The 23,703-nt window shown below is 47.3% G+C and overlaps 1 protein-coding gene across 1 annotated transcript; it reads right to left on the reverse strand.

The window, feature by feature from the left end:
* Positions 1–3,027: 3,027 nt before the first annotated feature.
* On the reverse strand, positions 3,028–23,658 carry LOC120533118 (alcohol dehydrogenase class-3). Its single transcript, XM_039759832.1, has 9 exons — positions 23,539–23,658; positions 22,183–22,284; positions 21,729–21,870; positions 14,692–14,779; positions 12,921–13,140; positions 8,216–8,476; positions 5,834–5,969; positions 3,298–3,436; positions 3,028–3,193 (listed from the first exon to the last, which is right to left on the reverse strand). The coding sequence occupies exons 1-9, from the start codon at positions 23,554–23,556 to the stop codon at positions 3,169–3,171; spliced, it is 1,131 nt and encodes a 376-aa protein (XP_039615766.1). The 5' UTR covers positions 23,557–23,658; the 3' UTR covers positions 3,028–3,168.
* Positions 23,659–23,703: the final 45 nt, after the last annotated feature.

Genomic DNA, 23,703 nt, shown 5'->3' on the forward strand with positions numbered 1-23,703 from the left:
GCTACCTGACGCCACCTGTCGGCCGTGCGAATAATTAAAGAAAGGTGAGTGAAACCCCGAGGGCCTGGCGCGTGTGTGCAGCTCTCTGGCGTTTCGGCCAATGAATGGCGGCCTTTGAGCTCATTTCACTCTCGTTCTGAAACTGCTTTTGGACACGAGGACGCTGTGTGGAGGCAGCAGGAGCAGCAGCCCCGTCGACTCAGGACGTTTAAACTGCACCGGGACCACAAACGGGCTGCTGATGCTCTGGTCATCTTGGGGTGGACGACTCGACTCCTTCAGGAATACACAAGCAGGGCACTCGGCCGCTCTGACCCCACTTGGCACCACTCGATTCACGTTTTGATGGGCAGCTGCTTAAGGAGAAGCAAATAAAACGAGAAAAGAAATTCAAAAGAAACCAGAATGGGGCGGGCAGATGCCAACTGAGATCATCCAAGTAATACCACATGGCTGAAAAGAGCATTGGCACCTTCACCACACATAGGGGCACCAAGGCTCCTGGCACAGCACCTACAGGTGGCAGTAGATGGGGTACAGGTACTTTCCAGGCACACCAACCAGTGGCCATCCTTTGTCAGAGGTGCTGCCGCCATTTTATTAATTGCCCCCCATAACCGTTTGATTTGCTTAACACAAACACACCACATAAGTAGGAAGTGGAACATACAAAGGATGGCATTCGTGGGAAGAAACTGAGGAAGGTTCCCAAAGACCAGAATATTTGTGCTGTGGGGCACGACGGGCACTGCCTCAGTGACTTGGCCCAGTAATCAGATGAACGCCATGTGCAGGCCAAGAGTGCCAGCGGAGCACAAGTCTGCCACCACACCCTCGTCAAATGAAACCACGCTCAACAATCGTGTGGTGGGCACCGAGCTTCATTTGGCGCCAGCTCTTCGGTTCATCTCTACCTGCTGTCCTCACAATGAAGCCCCAAGTACGCTGGCACCCTGTGCCTTGTACTGAAATGTCCGACTCTCACTGGGATCTTCCAGAAGTTACAGGTGGGCATCTACAGCAACTCTTCACTGGGACAACACAAGAGTGACCCCTGGAGTGTGTCAGGACCTGACCCAGGCCCGCCTGAGTGGCACTGTGACAAAGTGTTACCTGCCAGTCATAAACGCGGGACACACCCTCATCTTGGGGGGCTCTACATATCGGGCGTCTTTCTGTGTGTGACATCAGTCTGGCTCTGTCCTGGACCCCCAAACCCCCCCCAAGGAACTGAAGTATCCCAGCAGCCATCACTCTGCCAAGGAGGTCTCGATCATTTGGTGCAGGATAAGAACACTCGTATCAAACCCCCAATGATGACTGGATTACAGCATCGGGGACATAAACGTGCACATTACACGACCCCTCAACCACAAGGCCTGTCCCGCCGGCGCTCGGCTCTACACCTGGAAACAAAACAAATGGCATTTAAAAAATGGAGACAAAAGACTGAGCGTCCAGGTCATCACGCATGTCCAAAGGACAACATAAAAAAGAAAAGATGCCAACGCCCGAGAGCGACAGGAGAGTGACAAGTGAACGCTCGAGGCCGCTGGCAGTCCCCTTATGACACACTGCACAGGCATCCCGAGGTCACTGTGCCCATTTGGCGGAGGCAGCTGGCACTTCAGTGTGTGGCCTTCTTTCTAACTGAACGTCTAGAAGCAGGTACACCACCGTCCTCTCTCTCTTCATTTGCAATCAGCACGTCTGCAGCCTGGTGGTCTCGAGGGGCAGCTAAACACACCTGGGATACGCATCACCTTCTCTCAACCCCAAATTACAATACGAGCTGAATGACCTCCTCAGCCCATCAAGCTCCCCATCTTGGGGACTTCATAACCAAGGCTGTCGCCATCGAGGTGTAGGCAGGTAAGAGCGGAGACCCCCACCGGCGAACACCCAGACACCTGAGCAAGTCACCGCCAAAGTGTGGTAACAAACACAAAGGGGGTCTGTCCCTGAAGTAGTCAGCTTTCAGAGAGGACCCCAGACACGACGGGCGACCACACCGCTGCAGCGCTACATCCACTCCATTGTTGGGGTCTCTCTGGTGGCCCCCAATGCTCCTCGTCACAGGATCAGTTTAAGATGCTGAAGAAACTAAAGCTAAGCTCCTCCAAGAGGGGGTGCAAAGTCCTGACATCAACTCGGGACACCGTAACCCGTAGTGACAAAAGTGACGTGTGACATCGACTCAAGACCCCTTAACTCTACAAGTCCATATGGTTATGGCCTAAGAGCGTGACGGGCGACGACTGACAGCCACGGCCCACTGGCGCCCAATTCCCAGACTGTCTGTCAGGAGCTGGGACTTTTCCAGTTTATGCCAAGTTCATGCCAGTTGGACCCATGCAGGGTGTGTGCGCTAGAGGCCAGGAAGCAAAGGCCAACCAAACGTTTTTTTATTTCACGGCAGCGAGTTCCGTTGGTGGGATTCCGTTTTTATCGTCACATAACCCCCCAGGTCAGCCTTCCCAGCGGTGCTCCCAACAGGGACTTCTAGTTTTCTCCTGCTGTTCGATGTTAGCCCCCCTCCACTGAAGCCGGTGGTCTCCTGGCCGTCCCTACAATCAACACTGGGCAAGTGCCTGGGTGGTCAAGTCCTTCAAGGGACCCCAACAGGCCGTCGTCACTTACTTGCCGTGCAGGACGAGGTTCCCCAAAAGCCCACCTCTGACGCGTGTGTTTCTACACAGGCAAAGAAAGCAGGTTTAAAGGAACAGCCCACCCAAAAATGCATTTTCTAAAAGTAGATACCCAAGACTTTTTAAACCTCGTCTTTTTATTTGTTTTAATGGAAATGGAGGACGTCTAACGTGGGAAACAGCAAAACACCCAAATGGCCACGGAAACAAAAGCCAACCGTTACTCGTGTCACGTAATCCACGTAGAGTCGGTATCGACCCCAAACCCCCTCACACGCCCTTGGACTGAAGACAAGGCCCTTGGCCAGGACACCGGGGGGTCTTCATCTCAAGAGCGTCCATTTTAAACTACAAGAGCAGAAAACAAATAAAAGGCAACTTAACTTTGAACCCAAGTGCTTTATTGGAAATTTGAAATGATTAAGAAGCAAAACCTCTCAAATCTACCCGTTGCTGAAATGTGTTGATTAGTAACGGCGGGGCGGGGACGGTCACCTGTGAACTGGGCAGACTGGGCTCCTCAGAATGTCAGAACTGCTCGAATGCTGCAATGAAAAGAAGAGGAATGAGTTGTGACAGACGCCAGGGAAGGAAGGAAGGCCAATTCATTTGTAGCTCTAGTCCTGCGCCAGACGTTTGCAGTGTTTACCTTTTCCCAGCATGCATCAGCTCAAACCCCTCATTCACATGGCTGAAAGGAAGCGTGTGAGTAATGAACTCGTCCACTTTGATCTTCTTGGCCATGTAGTCCATCACCAGCTTTGGCACACTGTCTACGCTCTTCCACCCTGTGAACGACAGACGCTCGCTCGTTACTTAGAACCCTTATACTTACTCTGAACTCGGGCACTTCACACAACTCTGCCCACTTGACCTGGCAGGCTAGGGACCCCAAGGGTTTCAAATTATGAATGGAGCAGGGTGCCAGCCGTCACTCAAGGGCACAGGGTCATGTAAAAGTTTGCCATCTTCAAACCTCAGCTCAGCTTTACCCGCACATGTTAAACTCGAGAGTGACGTACACCCCTAGTGGCCAACAAGCAGAAATGAACACTTTAAAATAAAGTTATCTGGATGAGACATTTGGGCCGGGTGGCACGGTGGCACAGTGGTGGTGCTGCTGCCTGGCAGTTAGGAGACCCGTCTGGGTTCGCTTCTCGGGTCCTCCCTGCGTGGAGTCTGCATGTTCTCCCCCCCACAGTCCAAAGACATGCAGGTCAGGTGCACTGGCGATTCTAAATTGGCCCTGGTGTGTGTGTGTGTGTGTCCTGCGGTGGGTTGGCACCCTGCCCAGGATTGGTTCCTGCCTTGTGCCCTGTGTTGGCTGGGATTGGCTCCAGCAGACCCCTGTGTTCAGGTTCAGCGGGTTGGAAAAAGGATGGATGGACGGACATCTGGGCCACCTAAGACGTCTCCTACCATTGGTTAAAAATGACGCTTATGTCCTTACAGGCTACTCTGGGCCAAAATGTGCTCTCTACTAAAAGGAGCGTGTGCCGCAAACGAACAAGTCTTACAAGGAGAGAAATACCCGACCCCGTCATTGGGAAGCGAGCAGGTAGCGGTTGTGGGTTTATCGTTAGCTCCACTTCTCTACTGTCCTCTGCCAATAAAATGCCATGCACTCCCCCCAAGAGTGGCACGGCCCACTTCTGCACTCCACTGAGCATACGGCCAGAATCGGTCTGTTTAACTAATAAAAGGACGGACGCTGGACAAGTTGTAAACGTACGCCGGCTAAGGTTAGCAATAAGAGCAACAGTCCGACCTCAGGAAGGGGGCAGCGCAGTCCTGATGGGTTTTACTTGTCGGTCTTCTGAGGTCAAACCGAGACCACTTTGTACGAGGGACGCCTCGGTTTACAGCAGCGTCATTGGGAGGTTTGTCATGAGAAAGGCACTATATACATACAATCTAATAATGAAAAGGTGGATTATAGTACTGACTTGACATTCCATTAGAAAGAAAAGAATGCCAACTCACAGACTTGGTAAGTGTTTAGGGCAACTGGCATACAGATTGGCTGGCGACGTGTCTGAAAGCATTTGTCTTCCCAGTACTCCTGAGCCACGTTGACACAAGTAAATCGGCCTGCTGTTCTGCTTCAAGCCCTCCACATGCCACCCTCTCCTGTCTACTGGTGTCCGTGTACAGAGGTGACAATGCCAACTACGCTCACAGCAGCAGCTACCGCCTTTCCTTTTCTGCTCCTCTTCCTTTGCATAAGAAGCTGAAGAATTCCCAGACCTCATGAACTACAAGCAGCGTTACGAGGCACCCCGCTGGTCTCGGATGAAGTGTGTCATTAAACCTGCACATGTAAGGCACATTCAGGATAAACACCTGTTGTTGGAGATGGCGACCCGGCCGGGACACCCAGGCGGTCCGGAGGAGAGCTTGCGCCTTCCCCAGACCATGTGGGGGCTACCACCCTGGTTGCTTTGGGGACCACAGGTACACAGCTTTGAAGCTCAACCCTGTAGGGGCCTGTGGTCACTGCCAGGGGGCACCTCGGTGCCTTTGGAGCCCTGGACCCTTCCGGGTGTGTAGGAAGTGCTGGGGGACGGGGGGGAAAGAGGACCGGGGATACCTGGCTGTGCTTCCGGGCGCGCAGCCAGCACTTCTGCCCCACAGGGGAGTGTCGGGAAGACCTGGAGCCCATCCGGACATGTATACAAGGGGCCGCCTCCCTCCATTCGATGGCTGGAGTCAGGAGAGGAGAGAGACAGAGCTCGGAGGCGAGGAGTGGAGGCGGTCAGAAGAAGAAGAGGCATTGAGAGAAGGCCAGGACTTAAAGGGGTGACTGGTGCTGCGGCACTGGGTTGTGCACTTTATTAGCTGTAAATCTAGTGAGGATACACGTGTGTGCTGAAAACATCAGGTCTACCTGTGTGTGTCCAGGCTGCTCCCCACACTGTACACATGCAATGTAGCCATGGTGACACCGTGAGCACCAGCAGTATGTGCACCCAAGCTCGGAGAGGGAACACCACAAATGCAGCAAGACCTGATGGGGCGTCCTAAATGTGGTCTCTCCACTCTCTGCTTGTCCATGTTAGGTTGAAGCTCAGTATTAAAAGGTCAAATTTCAAGTCACTCAAGTTACGTGACTGGCATAGTGGGCTAAGGCTGCCAGGGTTCTTGTGTCTATTTGAAGGCACTTCCCATTGCCAGCCCTGTCTCACCTCCAAAAGCAGTTCCCTTCCAGGTACGACCGGTAACCAGCTGAAAAGGCCTGGTGGTGATCTCCTGTCCAGAGGCAGCGACTCCAATGATGACACTTGTTCCCCAGCCTTTGTGACAAGCTTCAAGGGCAGCTCTCTGAAATGCACAATTGTGATGCTTTAAATCAGTCTGGTAAAACGACTCCTTTTCAAACCCAGTGAGTGTAACAGAACCGGCCTGGTGCCCCGTGCCACTGTACAGACTGGCTATATTAGGCCGGATTGGGGGCACCTACTCATACTCGCATGCAGAAGCACTGAAATATGCCACTGCCATCATTCACACTCTCACATGGCGGCCTGAGTTTTTCAATTCGCTTTTGCCAATACCTTAAAGTAATTGGGACATACTGCCATTTCAGTGCCGGACACACTGGCACCCACACACTCAGAAGACCAATTCTCATGGGAATCGGGGGTCCCAGTAGTACTCCAGCATTAGCTGATCTCTGAACCGTACTCGTGTATTATGGGAATATCACTTCATACACAAAGCCATTCCACACCTTCTACGTCTGAAGAGCATCACGCAGAGCCGACACGTCTGTGGCATTGAAATACTTGCAATGCTGCAACTCTGTGCCCGTGGAGCAGCGACTCTCACTCAGTAGCCCTGCCACCGGCTCCTCGCCACTGTATAACGGGCTTGTACACCAAGAGGCCAACGAGAGCAATGGCTCGAGGAGAACACACGTCTAACCGCCAGTACTGCTTCATCGGACGCTGTCCTAGGAAATGAATGAATTGGGGACCCTGCCACTCCATTAAAGGATGTCCAAAGGGCTGCTGCTACCCAATCCCCCGCGACTTCCCAGTTGTGCCCGCAGCCTGCTGCAGTCTTTCCTAACAAACTCTGTGGGCACCCAGTGATTCAGAACACGTAGACAGGCTTTTAAAATATTCTACAAGATTCTACCCTTAACACCCGACTTGTCCACACTTAAATGCAGAACATCTTCAGCTCCCACACTAGCAAATTTGACATTTTGTTAAAGCAACCTGAATGTATAGCAAGATCAGTGAAGGCGTCCATATTGATCACCATATAGAGTTAAATATGGAACTGTGAGCCCGCATGATGAATAAAACTCAGTAAACAGAGAAGTGAAGCGCAGCGCAGCACAACAAAAGGTGCAATTGTCTGATAAAGCCCCTCACGTCAAGGCCTCGGTTTACTTCTCTGCACTGAAGACGACTGGAGTTTCATGAGGCGTCTGTGAAACGTTCTTCAGATTTATCAGTTACATCTCACACCACAAAATCAGCAGACAAGTATGCTTTTCTTACAATAATTAAATCCAAATTTCGTCTATCATGAGTAGAAAGAATAACTTGAAAGAAAACTAAAAGAAGACATTAGAATGCACCTGCTTATAGAAAGGCATAATGCGTAAATAAAAGAATAAAATTCATGAAAAAGGCGGCTGATAAACAACAACGGTCTTAAAGGAAACACAGACAGGAAGACACTTAGAAGAGGAAACCCGCAAATCAGATGGTAACAACTTGAAGTTGAGGGATGACCTCAAATCACGCCGCCTTCGCCTGCTCTCCACACGTACGTATGGAGGGGAGCCTCGGCCATAGTGTGCGGATCACCAAGAGGAGCGTCGCTGCAGCAGAGTTCTTCACCTTCTCTAAAATAACTGCACAGGCCCAAAGAGTCTTCTCAGGTAGAGAGCGCGTAGTCAGACCGAACATACAGGAGGAGCAAAGGAATCACGCCGACATTTCTGAACTGAAAGTCACTGCAAACGTATCAGCTGTGGCGTCAAATACTCTTTGATAACGTTTGGAGAAAACCGGCGGGTGGAAACGATGGATGAATCCGTGAGTCACGATGGGCCCGTTCCTGTATTCCCAGCTGTACACATCCGAAGAGAGGAAGAAGTTTCAGATCTTGGATGCCATAGCTAAAGTAGGAGATTAATGTGCCTTGAGAATGGGAAGGGCGCTATATAAATAAAATGTATTATTATTAATGCCGCAGGGTCTTAGAAACAATCCAGAACTAAACTCAAGGACCTTAGTCATCTGTACTTGATGAATATCTCAGATAAACCTTAAAATTCAAGCCCCCCAAACAAGGAACAAGGATAACATAAGAGCGGCAGCCATGGTGCGCCAGCAGCAGAGCAGAATGAGATCATTTACTGCACCAGTCAACTTACCTAACCTGTACGGGCTGGAGGAGGACGAACATCAAGATAGTTTAACAAAATCAGCTGGGAAGGGAAAATTCAATCACAGGACTGCCGACAAATGCAAGTAAAGGTTAACCAGCATGAACTCGATGAGACAATAACAAACTTTCATCGTCTCTAGTTTTTGAAACAAACTTACCATAATGCTGACATTGCCGATGCACTCAAAGGAATAGTCCACCCCGCCGTCTGTCAGGTCAACAAGCGCCTCCTGGATGGGTTTGCTGTAATCCTGGGGGTTGATGCATTCAGTAGCTCCAAACTCTTTTGCCTTGGCAAATTTAGTTGGGTTGATGTCAATACCGATAATGCGCTCAGCTCCAGCTACCTTACATCCCATAATTGCAGCCAGCCCCACAGCCCCAAGACCAAACACAGCGCAGATGGATCCTGGTTCAACCTGAACATAGAAATGAACAAAAGAAGCCAACAGGGGTTGTGATCATTCAGCATCCCACAGTCTTGACCGCAGACACACACAGAGACACACACACACACACACAGAGACACAATGACAACAAGGCTGCCAGTGGGAGAGAGCAAAGCCAAGTGTGGCCTACGGGAGTAACTGTGACAACTATTAGCCTTCTCACACGTCAAGGCAGCTGGCAGTGGACAAACTGAACTGGCACATGCAACTGAACAGGCCAGTCTAGGCAGACACCGACTGAACTAAAAACGGTGAGACAGTGACAGATCCAGAAGGAACGAGACCACTGGCAGCCACAGATGCCACTTCACCCACCTATCCAATGGCGCGGGGCTCTTCACTCACCAGCTTGACCAGCTCTGCTCTTACACCTTGACTGCCTGTCTCTCATGGCACATGAAACAACTCCGGTTCCAGTGGATCCACTTTCTTAATAAGTGGCACACTTACTTTGGGGAGGTTTGTTGGGAAGTTCAGCTTTCACTGATGGATCTCACATCGTATCTCATTTTGAAAAGCACTTTCGACAACTGAACAGCATTCTGAGCGACTTCAACTGCCGATTAGTTTATGGTTTCAAACGTACCTTTAAAGAGGTTACTTCAACTTTTTACAGATTTCTGTCTTTCACTCATCCAACAGACACGCCGGATGGCCAAAGAGTGAAACTCCAGCAGAGTCACGTGAGCTGCAGCAGCTCGTGCCTGTTTGAGCCTCAGCCCCAGCAGCTCACTTCTCCTATCCCTTAGAATTATAGCAGGTCAGTTCTAGAATATTTATGACCATAAACGTAAAAAGGGCAAGCAACTGAACTTGAGCAGCAATGAATGAAAGAGGAAGCAGGCTCTCTAGCCGTGCCCTGGTGACCCTTGACCTCTATTACACTAAAAACAACCCGACGGCTGCATTCATCAGCAGATATCAACAAGAATGACCAGTTAAACATTATGGGCCACTGCTGCCAAAAATGATGGCCTAAGACAAGACAAGTTATAAATCGGCATTGGCTATTTCTCCAAAAACATTAGAATTAAATCTTCACAACCAACAACTAGCAATAAGGACATCATTTCATGCAACTTCCTTCATCACTTGAGTTGGATTCTGCTGTCTAGGAAAATGATGTTAGAACTCAAAAACCTCCCCGGGCCCGATCTTCAACTATACAGCGTTGTAAAGTGACACCAATGTAGGTACATTCTACTGTTGCTCTGATTTTTGAATGACGACTCGCAGGTACAAAAACATTTAATAAACAAAACGTGTCAGTCGACTCGCTGACAAAGTCGCTTTGATCCAATGATCCAAACGGTTCATTAAGTCCGATTGTATTGTCATTGTTCTCTTGTGTTTACTCAGGAGCCTTTGTGCCCCCACGCAGTACCAGAACACGGCCATTATGTTGTCACTTAGCATTACAGTCATGGTCAAAATTATGGGCACCCCCTGGAATTTTCCCAGAAAATGCACCATTTCTCCCAGAAAACTGTTGCAATTCCAATTGTTTTGGTATCCACGTTTATTTCCTTTATGTGCATTGGAACAACACAAAAAAAATAACAGAGAAAAAAAGCCAAATCTGACATCATTTCACACAGAACTCCAAAAATGGGCAGGTCAAAATTATTGTCACCTTTTTAGAATTGTGGGTAAATCGTTTTATTTCAAGCATATGATGCTCGTTTGTGAGAAACAGGTGCTGGCAATACAGCAATCAGACCTGAAGCCAGTTAAAATGGAGACAAGTTGACTGAACCTTTCTGTTGTGTCTGAGTGGGCCACACTAAGCATGGAGAACAGAAAGAAGAGCAGAGAATTGTCTGAGGACTTGAGAACAAAAATTGTGGAAAAATACCAACAATCTCAAGGCTCCAAGTCCATCTCCAGAGATCTTCATGTTCCTCTGTCCACTGAGCACAACATAATCAAGACGTTCACAACACATGGCACTGTAGCTGATCTCCCTGGACATGGATGGAAGAGGACAATTGATAAAAGACTGCAGTGAAGGAGAGTCTGAATGGTGGACAAACAGCCCAATCAACTTCAAAACGTATTCAAGCCGTTTGCAGACTCGGGGTGCAACGGTGTCAACATCTGAACAAAATGAAACGCTAGGGCAGGAGAGCCAGGAGGACCCCACTGCTGACACAGAAACATCAAAAAGCCAGACTGGAGTTTGCCAAAATGTACTTGAAGAAGACAAAATCCTTCTTGTGGACCGATGAGACCAAGGTAGAGCTTTATAGTAAAGTTCATCATTCTACCGTTTACAGAAAACGGAATGAGGCCTACAAAGACAAGAACACCACAGTAGCTACAGACAAACATGGTGGAGGGTCGAAGATGTTTTGCTGCCTCTGGCACTGGAGGCCTTGACCGTGTGGAAGGCATCATGAAATCTGAAGACTACCAAAAGAGATTGGGGCGCAACGTAGGGCCTCGTGTCAGAAGTCATGGGTGTTCCAGCAGGACAAAGACCCCAAACAAACCTCTAACAGCACCCAGAAAGCGCTGGAGAGTTCTGAAGTGGCCAGCTATGAGTCCGGATCAAAATCCGATTGAACACTTATGGCGAGATCTCAAAATTACTGTTGGGAGAAGGCGCCCTTCAAATCTGAGTGACCTTGAGCAGTTTGCAAAAGAAGAGTGCTCAGAAACTCCAGTTGAGAGGCGTAACAAGCTTGATGATGGTTATAGGAAGTTGTGGGTGCCAATAATTTTGCCCGGCCCATTTTTGGAGCTTTGTGTGAAATGATGTCAGATTTTGCTGTTTTTTTGTGTTGTTCCACTTCAATACACTTAAATTTAACAGGCCGTGTGTGCCACACAGGACGGCCCCTCCAAATAATAATAATGCTAATAATTACAGTATTGTCCAACTGGGAGAGATAAAAACGCATTTCTAGCTCCAGGCTCATTACTTGTAGTAATGATGACCACAGTTAGTGTGGGTGGGAGGGTTTGTGTGAACGCTCAGTAGTTTAATGCAGCAAACCAGTTACTTCCGATTATCTCCGCTTCTTAGTATTTGCATAAACAAAGGCCATTGTGCCTTCATCTAGTGGGACCCTCCCAGTACATACTTTGCTGTGAAAATGGATTCCAGTTTGGTTTTTCGGAGGGGGATAAAATGATGGGGCAGCTGAATCTGCAGCTGACCTGTAAGGTGACAAATGGTAAGAATTATTAAATGAGGGGGCCCACTGTTCACATTTTAAAGGCTAATCAGTTAATCATTAAATAAAAATTAAAAGAAGTGCATTTCTGCCCAATTGCACAAAAATGGACCAGCTTTTTACACTTGCAAGGATTTGGGAAGGTTGACGGGAGTGTGCATAACCAGTCGAAATGCTTTTTGAGGCCTTTCCCATACCATGGGGGGCTTCAGGAGTAGGGGGTACCAGGCTGTTTGCTCTTTATACAACCAGTGGTTCACAGGGGGGGGTCTAGGACTCCATCTGGGCTGCCCTGCCCTATGGACAAAACTTCTAAGTGCAGCCAAGGAGTGGAAGGTGTGCAGCGTGGGGACCTCAGAATCGCATCTCTGGTTTTTGCAGATGAGGTGGTCCTGTTGGTTTCATCGCGCGGTGACCACAGATATGCACAGAGTGGTTTGCAGCCAAGTTTGAGGCTCAGCACTTTCAAGTCTGGGGTCTTTGTTCTCAGCAAGAAATGGGTGGAGGTTAGGGATGAAGTGCTGCCTCAAACAGAGGAGCTTCAATACCCCACAGTCTTGTTCACAAGTAATGAAGAAGGGAGTGGGAGATTGACAGGAGGATCAAAGCATCATAGTGGTGAAGAGAGCGGAGCCAAAAGTCAAAGTCCTTGATTTACCACTTGAGCTACGTTTCTGCTCCCACCTATGGTCACATGTGGAGGGTGGGTAGTAAGTAAAAGAACGACACCGTGGATACAAGAAGCAGAAATGGGGTCTGAGCTCAGCCTTAGAGACAGGGCGAGGACTGCATTCATTCTATGTGGTGGTCCCGATCTAATTATGCAATTTTCATTACGCTATAACTTAAGTTTATTACATAGAGAATTCACAAAAAAGTTGGAGGACAAGTGGGACATTACCTGGAAAGATCAGTGGATTAATTCAATGCAAGTCCATTTTCGTTTATTACAAGATATTTCAAACAATTCTTGTCTTGTATTGTTTTCCTGCATTGCACTAAAAGTTGCATAATTAGATCTGGACCACCCTGGTATGGCACCTCAGGGCAGAATCAGGACATGCTGGAGAGACTCTCCTTCTTGGTTGGCCTGGGAATGCCTTGGTATCCCCCAGAGGAGCTACAGGAGGTGGCAGGGAAAAGGATTGTCTTGGAATCTTTACGTGGACTGTAACCCCCATGACCCAGACTCTAAAAAGTGGCAAAAAAATGCATGGATGGACAAATCGGGTTACCTTTGCAGTATTGAGGGCCGCTCCATATCCAGTGGAAATACCACATCCCAGCAGGCAAACCTTATCAAGGGGGGCTGAATCATCCACTTTGGCAACAGAGATCTCGGCTACAACAGTGTACTCGGAGAAAGTACTGGTTCCCATGAAGTGGTAGATCTGCTTTCCTTTACATGAGAATCTGGACGTTTTATCTGGCATCAGACCTTGGCCCTGTGTCACCCTGTGAAAACACAGCAGTAAGCATTCCTGAACGCCCAACAACTGGAAATATAACATGCCCAGTTACTCTAGTTCACCTTTCTGCATCATGCAGATTTGAATGCCAAGATCAATATACAGTATATCTCAACGTTTATTAACAATACTAACAAAAAGTCTGAAATTAACTGAAACCTTTGATGTGCAGAACTTCCAAATGGTCCCAGAAACTGCTCAGATTTTTCTTTGACATGCCAAAGGTGCGCAACGTTAAGCTTCTTGATGGCAGGAAGTTGTTCCCATACAAGCGACTTTGGCAGTGAACTTTAATGAAGTGGCACCCCATTCAGGACTGGCTACCGAGACTGACACCAAATCCTTGTGCCCCAAACTGGTTAAGTGGGTATAACTGTCTGATACTCGTGATTGGTCTGCCGGCCTACCTGTTTAGCAAACGCACAGCTGATGTAGGGGCAGATCTTTCAGGCAGGGATTTTAGTTAACTGAAGCAGGCCTGAGCCATCACTTTCACGCAGAGGCCATGAGTGACTGGAGCAGGTGTACTGTGCATGGACAGGGGAAAAAGGAGCCGTTTGGGTCTTGGAAGGGCACAGTCCATGAATAACATGGCATGCATCCATACCTGGCACGCTTCACAAAAAGCTCACCGAATATGCAAAATGTGCGAGTATTTCTAATGGAGAGGAGCCACTTAGAAGCCAGAAGCCGTCTGCAAGGAGAATGGCGCCTGCACTACGCCACACATTGTGTGTGCCCTCATCAGCATTCCCGCTGAAGAATTAGGGGATTATTCTGTTCTAATGGCTTCTCTTTGGCCTGGATATGTGTGTATTAATGATTATACTACATTGCATTAGGAGAGTGCGAGCTGCATTTTAAAGCAAGTGAAACACACACACACCTCCTTTTCGCCCGATTATTTCCTTACTGAAGGGGACATAAAGGTTCAAGTATGTCCTGCATTTCAATAAAGAACACAATCCCAGGGATCAAGCGCCCCCTGCTGCAGACAGTGGGTAAGAAAACACACCTCAAAGCCTGAAAAGGTTTTACCACATCCATTGCGTTTGGAGGATGAAGGAGACGACGCCTTCCTTTCCCTTTACAGGTGTCTGTGTGGATCATTTTGACATTAGCCAGTGATCAGCCATATTGAAGTTAGGTTTAAATTGTCTCATGCAGCTTTGAGACACTGAAAGTGAAGAGGGCTGGTCAAATCATCAGACCATCAGAAGATGAACAAATCATCCATTGTCATTTCTGAGATCACCACAATCAGAGACAACTCTCCTTTATTGCATCCTGAAAGCGCAGCACACCTTAAATAAATGCTGGATGTTTCAATACAATTTGCGATTCTCACAGTCCTACAAATGAATCCTTGCAGATTTATCTACATATATTTAAAATATATAAAGAGACAGAGATCAGCAAGAACCTTTGGAGTAACAAATCCCGAGGTTCTCCATACAAGAAACCCCTCACAAGACAACTAAAGTCCTAAAATGTAAATCACTAGCACAAAGTCAGCAGCCCCCTTTTTATTATTTACCTGATCTTCTGGCAAAGATTAGTTTTCGGATTTTTGCAGAATTTGCATTCTCCACACTGTGGTATATAAAGTGGGATAACTTTGTCCCCTGCAAAGATAAAAACGACAAATTCACAAAGATGAATGAAGAGCTGGAAAGCAAAGCCCTTTTGAGTGCCGATATTTTCATTTTGCTTTCCAATGGACACACCAATTAAATTATATTTAGACAACTCATCCTGATGCTTGCTAACATTTCGTAATTTAAATGCGTCAATTTAAAGATTGCTGAAATGTCAACAATGAAGCAACACAAAAGCATGTGTTTATATTGTGCAACTACGCATAAAAATAAACACAATTCACATGAAAGAGAAAATCTGGAGGCGCAGCACGGATCTCGGCTATGGCAGCTGGTCTGTGGCTCTGCTTTTGCCTGACAAATGTGAAGGATGATCCTACTCTTGCTGTTTCAAGTCCTTTCTTCTGCTTGTTTTCAACTTTCCAACCTAAAGCCTGTCACAAATATCCGCTTTCTGCGCCTCTCAGTGAAGTATTCATAGGAACGGCACTACAAGCCAAACAATTCCCGAATGTTAATGAGAACTGGATGTGGGAGCCGGCCGTTTTGTTTTCCACAGAAGGCACTGGGAGGAGATGGGCAGCTGGATATCCGTCTGGAGCCGTCAACTTCCTTACAATGCGCCTCAGCGGTCTGCCCAGAGCCTCTACAAGCAGGCAGTCATTTCTCACTCATTACATTCAAAATGTCCCTTAACCACAGCGTATTAATGACTGCTTCACGCTCACCGCACTTGGTGCTCTTACATTTTGAACTTCTGCTATTCTGTTTGCACTTTCTTTTCATGCATTTGCTGATCCCGTTTGCCTTTTCCTCAGAAGTGCTGTGACTTTAAGATCAATTGCTTTGTTTGTCCTTTAATCAAAAAATGTATTTTTGAAGTGACAACTTTTTTTTTTATATAAATACACTATAGTGCTGTCGGGTGACCTTGCAGATTTTTGGTCAGATTCTAGTTCTCTGGACATGAATTATGTCATCTGTCCCCTCAGATATGCTGCCAACATCTCTAAAGTGTTCCGTTTGGGTACGTCTGGATTAGCCTTGGCCTCTACATATAAAAGTCAGTCTGAGATATGACACAATGAATGACGTCGTCATCTCCTAAAATGAAAGGGTTCAGTCGCCAGCAGTATGCCGTGTCACAAGGGTCCGGTGCAGGGTGGCAAACCGGGGGCTCGTAGGCCGCATGCAGCTCTCTGCTGGCTCCTGTGCAGCTCCATGGGCTATCAGAGTTCATTTTGTTCTTGGTCGTCGGCACAGCATGTGAGCGGAAGGATTTTGGACGGAGCGAGAAGGCCAAATGCATTTGAATATTTGACAATACTGTCAATAACGTTACCAATATTTGTAATAAAAAATATTTTCTTGTCATGAAACGATAGAAACGTCATGCACATCCGCAGGCTAGCTTGACCGAATCACCATGGCAGGGCCAGCAAAGCCCAAATATGAAGAGGAGCGCAGGACAGTCCTACCTGAATGGGAGGAATTGTATTTTTTATGGCATGAAATGGGCATCCCTTCTATTTGGAATGCCAGACTTCCCTTTCACATTTTAAAGCTCATTTCATCACATCCCATGCTAACATGGCGCAGGAGTTTCCCCAAAGGCACTGAACTTCACAAGCACATAGCAGGCATGTTAAAATGTCAGTTTTTATAAAAATGTACAAAGCACTCGGGGACGGTTACGCTGGCATCACGTCAAGTGGAATGGAAGATGGCACGTGCTGGGAAGCCAACCAGTGAAGGGATCTTTGTGAAGATCTGCCTCCAAGATAGTGTTGCTATGCTCTCTCCTGAAATTGACCACTTGAGGTGTTGTGTGTCAGACCTGCAGCTATCGTCACAGCACACCGCTGAAATAAGAATATCAGACATCAACGACTTAACTGAAACACACCGACGTATTTTAGCATTGCTTTGGAGGAGTCCTGCGACGTTCAAGATGAGCCACCACTGGCAGCATTTGTACACTTTATGTCAGAAGACGGCACAATTAAGGAAGAGTGGCCTGACATTCATTGTTTGGAGGACGGGACTGTGGCATCGACCCAAGAGAGACACTCATGACTGCAGTTGGGAAGGCAGATTTGCAGGCAGCAAAACTAAGAGCAATAGCTACAGACCGGCCATGTTGGGATCTACAAATGGACATGTGGGACTGTGCAAAGCTGATGACCGTGTCCCACGTTTTTGGACATTTCACTGCTTCATCCATCAAGGCCACCGGGTGTGGGAAAAGCTGAACTCGGACCACATCATGAAACTTGTCCTAGAAAATGCGGAATTTATTCTGACTTGCGTACTCGGTCACAGACAATTCACAAACCTGATAGCTGAACTCGATGAAGACTCTCCAAGGGATCTGCTTCTTCATTACACCGTGAGGACGTAACATGCGTTCCTGTTTTTTTGTTTTTTGAACCCATTAAAGAGAAAAACCAAGGACTACGCCGAGCTAGACGACCCCAAGTGTAATTCAGATTTGGGTTTTCTGGTTGACGTGCTGCACCACCTGAATAATAAACTGAAGGCAGATCTGCAAGGGAAGTTAAAAAGGCTGCCTGACCGCGTCCATCTTCAAAAGGCAGAGCGCGCGCACATTTTCCCACCTTGTTAAAGGTAAGTGGAGGAGCAGCTGAGGCCCCAAATTGCATGTTGAAAATCTGCAGCAACATTTTGAGGGCACAACTGCCAACCTGAAGCAAAAACGGCCACAAATCACTTTCCTCTTCAACCCTTTCATTCCTGACTCAGATTGTTTGAAAGCCCCCATCGTTGCTGATCAAGCAGCGTCCCAGTTGGAGGTGACTGAACTTTTTGAAGGCAGACAGACTTAAATGTGTCTTGTGAGGAGGAACCACAAAGTTTTGGGAAATTGTGCCCACAGACAGACACCTCAATGCCAACCAGGCTGCACTGAAGCTAATGCCAATGTCTGGATCAATCTGTTTTTTTCTAAACTAAATCAAGTGAAGTCAAAACAGCGCTCTGTTCTTACTGCCACACGTCAAAGAGCTGCTTCAAGTGGACACAACCGAGTACCAACCAGACCTGAGGAGGAGTAAACGGAGGTAAGAAAGACCTGTGACAACTGCCCGGCTATGATTAGGCACCTGTCGCCGAGCCCATTTGTCATTCTGGAATGGCCAGCCTGTCCTGGTCTGGTGCTTTCAATTTCCAAACAAGTCGAGCACAATCAGAGGGGCCGACTGGGTTACATTTACAAGATTTAATTAGGAGCTCAAATCCGTCAGCAAGAACGAAACTGTCAGTTCACAAACCAACAATTACGACGTGCTGTAGAAAAGAAGCAATAGCGCTTTGATTTGAATAAGAAGTCTCCTAGGGTCCACGATCCTTCATGAAGCACACCACTACTACAAGACACCTGGGTAATGCGGTGGCGGCCATTGCTGACCAACCTAAAAGAGTGTCTAGTGCACAATTTTAAAGCCTTGCCATTATGAGCTTATGTAAGGTCACGTTGAAAATGGATGGCAAAGCTTTAATCACAAATTGTTTATCCTCCAAGTCTGGCGCATATATGCTTGACGTGACCGATTTTAGTTTTCTTCATTTCCACCATCACCATAGTATTGTGCCCCTCAGGTCCCCTATTGTCTCAGTAGCTATTGTCCTGTGGATTACAATTCCACCTCTTTGTCTCTCCTTGTTAAAGTTGTAATGGCATACCTGCGTCTTCCAGTGCCCCCTTTCAATAAAACTAATGCCTGCTTGACTGATTGATAGATAGATCTTTATTGTCATTGTCACCTTTACAAAAGAACAATGAAACTGAAGAGTAGATGCGTCTCTTACAGAAACACTACAGGATGTGTGACCTCACAGAACTCCGAGGTTAGAACTCGTTTTCCTTTTAAACTCACGATTGAGACTTCGGACATCAGAACTCCCTAACTTTTATAAACTGTCAGTATTCCATGGGCTTTGATTCCCAGAGTTAAATTTCCTATGTGGGAGCAAAAATGAACAGTCCTCCTATATAATTTGATACTCTCCATATGTATGGAGTTCGCGTCAATACCTCGACTCCATACAAGTTAGAACCATCCAATGGGACTCTGTAGTTCGAACATCACGTGGCAAACGCGGACGCAGTATTGCATGATTGGCTAAGAATGTTCGAATGCGTCAGTGACGCTGAGTATTGTAAGTCGCTGTTGGTTCGAGCAGATAACAGTAAGTTCGGTTGGTTTTTGAAACGTTGGTTTGGTGAGGCGTACTTTGCAGGACTAACATCGTTGACTGACTTAAACCCTTTGACATCTCCAGAGTCGTACGTCATTTAGAACGTATCGCCATTTGCTTGGTACATCGAAATCTATCTTTGGGCAGTTCGGTTTTGGCACCCGTCCTTCTGACATCTATTGGCAAGCTGAGTAATGACAGCTGGGTATTAACATCGGTCATTGTTTAAATTTGAGCCGATCTCAGATCTAAAATGAGCACCCCAACATAATTATGACTCCGACTCTGATTAGAGTCGTAAAATACGGTTTGTTTTGAAAATCTGTTTGCTGGAAAAAATCAAATGAGGTGCGCCAAAGAGCTGAGTTCACGTCTCGCAGCCCCGTTTAAACAGGAAGCTCTTCATTACATCGGCCGATAAGGTCTGTTTAGAGCACAAATCAGTGCCATGATAACAAAATCATTTCAAGGACCTCAAAAAACAAAGAATTCTTTGCAGAGAAAGTATGGACTTCACAAACGTAGAATTTGTAGCCTGATTCGCTCGCCTCCCAATTGCTTGTCTTTAAATAACTTGACTTGCGTTAAGATTTCACATGCGGTAGCGTCTCATCCCGCCACTGCCTGTAATGTTCTGCTAACTGCATGAGGACACCGGAACAAAGGACACTGATGAAGACACTAAAGGTAACGCATACAAGCCCCACCTGTCACCTTACCCACCACACAGGGGGCTAAAATCAAAGTGTTTCCGGCCCTGGAGCTCCGACATGCCAAGCAGTACAGCACCCTTACTCAACTAGCTGCTAGAAGAACAGCACACAAGTGACGTACAGTAGACCAGCACCAACAGGCCGAAATCCTTAAGTCTTAGCATTAGAATCAGTATTAACACAAGAGTAACGGCACCAGTGCAAACACCACCACCGATATAATAAATGATCAACCACGAAGAATGAAGAGAGGAGAGCAGCAGCACAGGGCCTGCCACCCTAACCACACCACCTGGACGAAGACCTGGCGACAGGACGACGCTGGCTTTAGTTTGTCAGCCTCTTACACCAAAAGCACTCGCTTTACCAACAAGACAGATAACTTGAACAGGAAAAAAAGAAAGAACAAAGGTCTGAGGAAAAGTATTACATGTGGCCGCTGCACGCGGGAAAACACAAGGAGTACCCATGAAAGATGAAACCTCCAAGGTGCCAACAGCATTTTGAATAAAATACACAAACAAGAATTCAAATCATCATCTTGGGATCAGGAGATCCCAGGAATTACACAACCTGGGCTGAAAGTAAACCGTACAGAGAAACGCACTCTACGTGGCTATGGAAACTTCAAGAAAGACGCACGAGAGGTGGAGGTCGAGCCACAGCTTTAAATGCCAAAATCAATAATCCTGCCCAAAAGTTAAACATCACGGCGGGTTTATCGAAATAAAGGAAAATATTACTGGCTGGGACTGAAGGTTCCTACAAGACACCAAAGTCTAATAATTCTAATTTAATTAAATCAAGTCATTTCAACTTTTTACAATTCTTAGGAAAGGGAAACTGAAGGGACCATCAGGGCTGCCTGCTCAGTCAGTCAGTTCAGACACAAGTGACACCCTGAGAGTCACCTTGTCAATTCACACACCGAGTGGCCTCGACTTCAAATGAATACCAAAATCACCCTGGACTGTCTGTACTCGGAGGAAACTGCAGAATGGAGTCAAAAAAAAAAAAAATCAACTCACAAAAGCTCATCTCGCCTGCAGAAGGGGCCTAAGTCGCCTCGAAAGCCTGCACCTCGTAATCTTTGTAGTTAGGGCTCATCTAGCTTGGCTTTTGTGAAATCGACAAAGACGTTTAAATGGAAGCCCACAGACGCCGCTCCCCTGTCCATCTTCTCTATAAAAACTTCACGGCCGGCCATATTTTACAAACAACAGAGAGAAATGGCAAAGCAACGACTGCCCTGCACGGGTGGGTCTAGGGCTCTGTGGGGTGCTGCCATTCCATCCAAGTGGCACAAGTCACAGCTTCAAAGTGTCAGGAGGAGTGAAGGAGCCGACGGACGGCTTCTGTAGACGCGGGCCGTTTCATTACTCTCTCACATTAGCAGTAGGCCGACGTATGCACCGTCGAGCCATTTGCATTCCAGATCTGTGATCCCCTGCCAGAGTGTGGAACGTCCATTGTCTGTTGCCGCTCTTTGACGTTGTCGTGAGCGGTGAACACGTGTTTGTTTTCCCTCGGAAACAGATGGTGCTAAAATCTGCAACTGAATTATTTTCAACTTTTCCATCTCTCTTTAAAGCACCTGAAAATGCTCCGTGAATTGGGACTCCATGTCACCTCAAAGTGGGCATATTCAGTAAACTTTCCGTTTGGATTAGTGCACAACACGCTTCAACTGGAAGCGACTCTGGGAGAGGTGCTTTGGCAAATTAGGAAGAAAGCAAAACATGCATTCACCACAAAAAATATTACAGCATACTTTTTAAAGAATAACTTCAAAAATATCAACAAACACAGCAAGTATGTAATACGCTCAGCACTGCACTGTTCTTCAACTCTGTATACATAAAGCTTTCATTGTCTGCACCGTCAGGCTGGCGGAGATGTTACAATTTTCCAGTAACAGTAACCATTAGGCCAAAGGACTAAAAACCCTTGGGAGACTTGATAATGAAGACATAATCGTGATATTAATCCAGCTCACTTCATTTTGTAATAAAACACAAGACCAGCTGCAGAGTCAATGGCTTTACCTGGCTTGAACCGGGTGACTCCCTCACCGACACTCTCCACAATCCCAGCTCCTTCATGTCCCAGAATGACAGGGAAAATTCCTTCTGGGTCGGCTCCACTGAGCGTGTATGCGTCGGTGTGACAGACTCCAGTCGCAACAAGCTGTCAGCAAACAAAGGTTATTGGGAATCACAGGTCTGAAAAAAACGCATCTTAGTTTGTGCTCAAAACTACACGTCTACAAAAGAAAAAAAGAAAACGCCACACCACTAACGTTTAGAGTACACATAAAATGAGGGCCTGCAGCAAAAAGAAAAGGAACACAAGAATTAAAAACCAACACAAAACACTAACAACGGGGTTCTCGTGCAGAGAGAGAACCTGCAAAAGCACCGGCCGCCCTGTTAAACAATTCACTGAATAAGCTTGGCCCTTCCTTACATGAAGTAAAGCTGAAACTGGCATTCTGCTTACCTTGATGCGAACTTCATGAGCCTTTGGTGGGGCGACTTCCACCTCCTCAATAGTCAGCGGCTTTCCTGCTTCCCAGGCAACTGCTGCCTTACATTTAATAACCTAAAATTAAAACATAAACCATAAAAATCAGGTTTCCTTTATTTATTGATGCCGAAATGCTGTCAAGGTACCTACCATCCACAGGCGGGACGGACAATAACACGCATTTCAGAGATCACATTTTCAAACACTGAATACATTTTCACACATTCTCAGGGTCACTCCAACTTGTATCAACATCCACATATTTCAGCACCCAGCAATTCTGAGTTTGTTATATCAGACCTTGGCCAGCAGAACTGTCAGGTAGAAAAGGGGGCTTTTTAAAAAATAAATAAAAATACGTACATGAAAAACAAAAACGGCAACCTCTTCCTCCAAGACGGTCTCCTTCATTATAATGTGACCTGGACATGAAAATCTGCCCCGAAACGGCTGATCAGAGCCCCGCGGAGCAGTAATCTGACAAAGAGTCGCAGTCGGGGCGGGGGGCGCCTTTTTTATTTTATTTTATTTCATTCACATTTCACCGACACGATCGTCTGACAACATTGGCTGTGGCCTCTTTGGTGTCCCACTGAATGAGCGGCCCTCATCCCAACTGAGCTTACCAGTAAATCGACCCGACTGAACTTCAGTCCTGACTGAGAACTTCGTAACCCGGAGTGCCGTTTAAAATGCGATGGCAGTCCGACGAGCAGCACTCCGTGTCTGCCCGTTTAGTGTTTTAACGGCCATTTAGAGACGCGAGGGCCGACGACCACGACAGCTGCGCACATCTGTGCAAATGCAGCACAAAGAACGCAAACGCGTGAGGCTGAAAAGCGGCTCGGCGGTCCTCACTACTAACGTCAAATGTGGTGTGTGTGGGCTTTAGAAACGACATTTATAAAAACTGCGTCTTGAACCTCGCGCTCCACTGAAAAGTCCGTTCACCAATTTGACTCGTGACGTTTCATTTACATGTTTTCCTCATCTAACGTGAACTGTGACGATCATCAAATATAATAAAAGTTTAAAATCCAATCCAAATCAAACTCGGGGGGCGCAGCGCCACTCCTCCGGTTACTGTGGGCCGCGAGCTCAGAAATACTTTGTAGAAACGAGCGCTCGGGAACTCAGCGAACTCAGGTTCCTACACTTCGTGACAAAATGACGACAGACTCCACCAGAGGAGCAGGGCGCGAACTTTCCACGCGACTCAGAACAAAAGCGCAAACACGTGCGACACACGTCCCGTTTAGTAGCTTGCTAGCGCTCTTATTTAGGCGACAGTCATATGCGGTGCCTTTCTTCTCGTGACCCTTGACTCACCTGCCCCGCTGTCGCCATATCTCGAGCACGAGCCGAACTCCCACACAAGCCGACAGCCCACCGAGGAGGTGTAAGCGCGCCTGTACTTGACCTCGAGGAGGACGCGGTGCGCTTGCGCCGTTCGAACGGTCACGAGGGGGAGGCGTGGCCAGCATGATTGACAAG

The sequence above is a fragment of the Polypterus senegalus genome, chromosome 7, assembly GCF_016835505.1.
Source record: "Polypterus senegalus isolate Bchr_013 chromosome 7, ASM1683550v1, whole genome shotgun sequence".
Taxonomy (NCBI): domain Eukaryota; kingdom Metazoa; phylum Chordata; class Cladistia; order Polypteriformes; family Polypteridae; genus Polypterus; species Polypterus senegalus.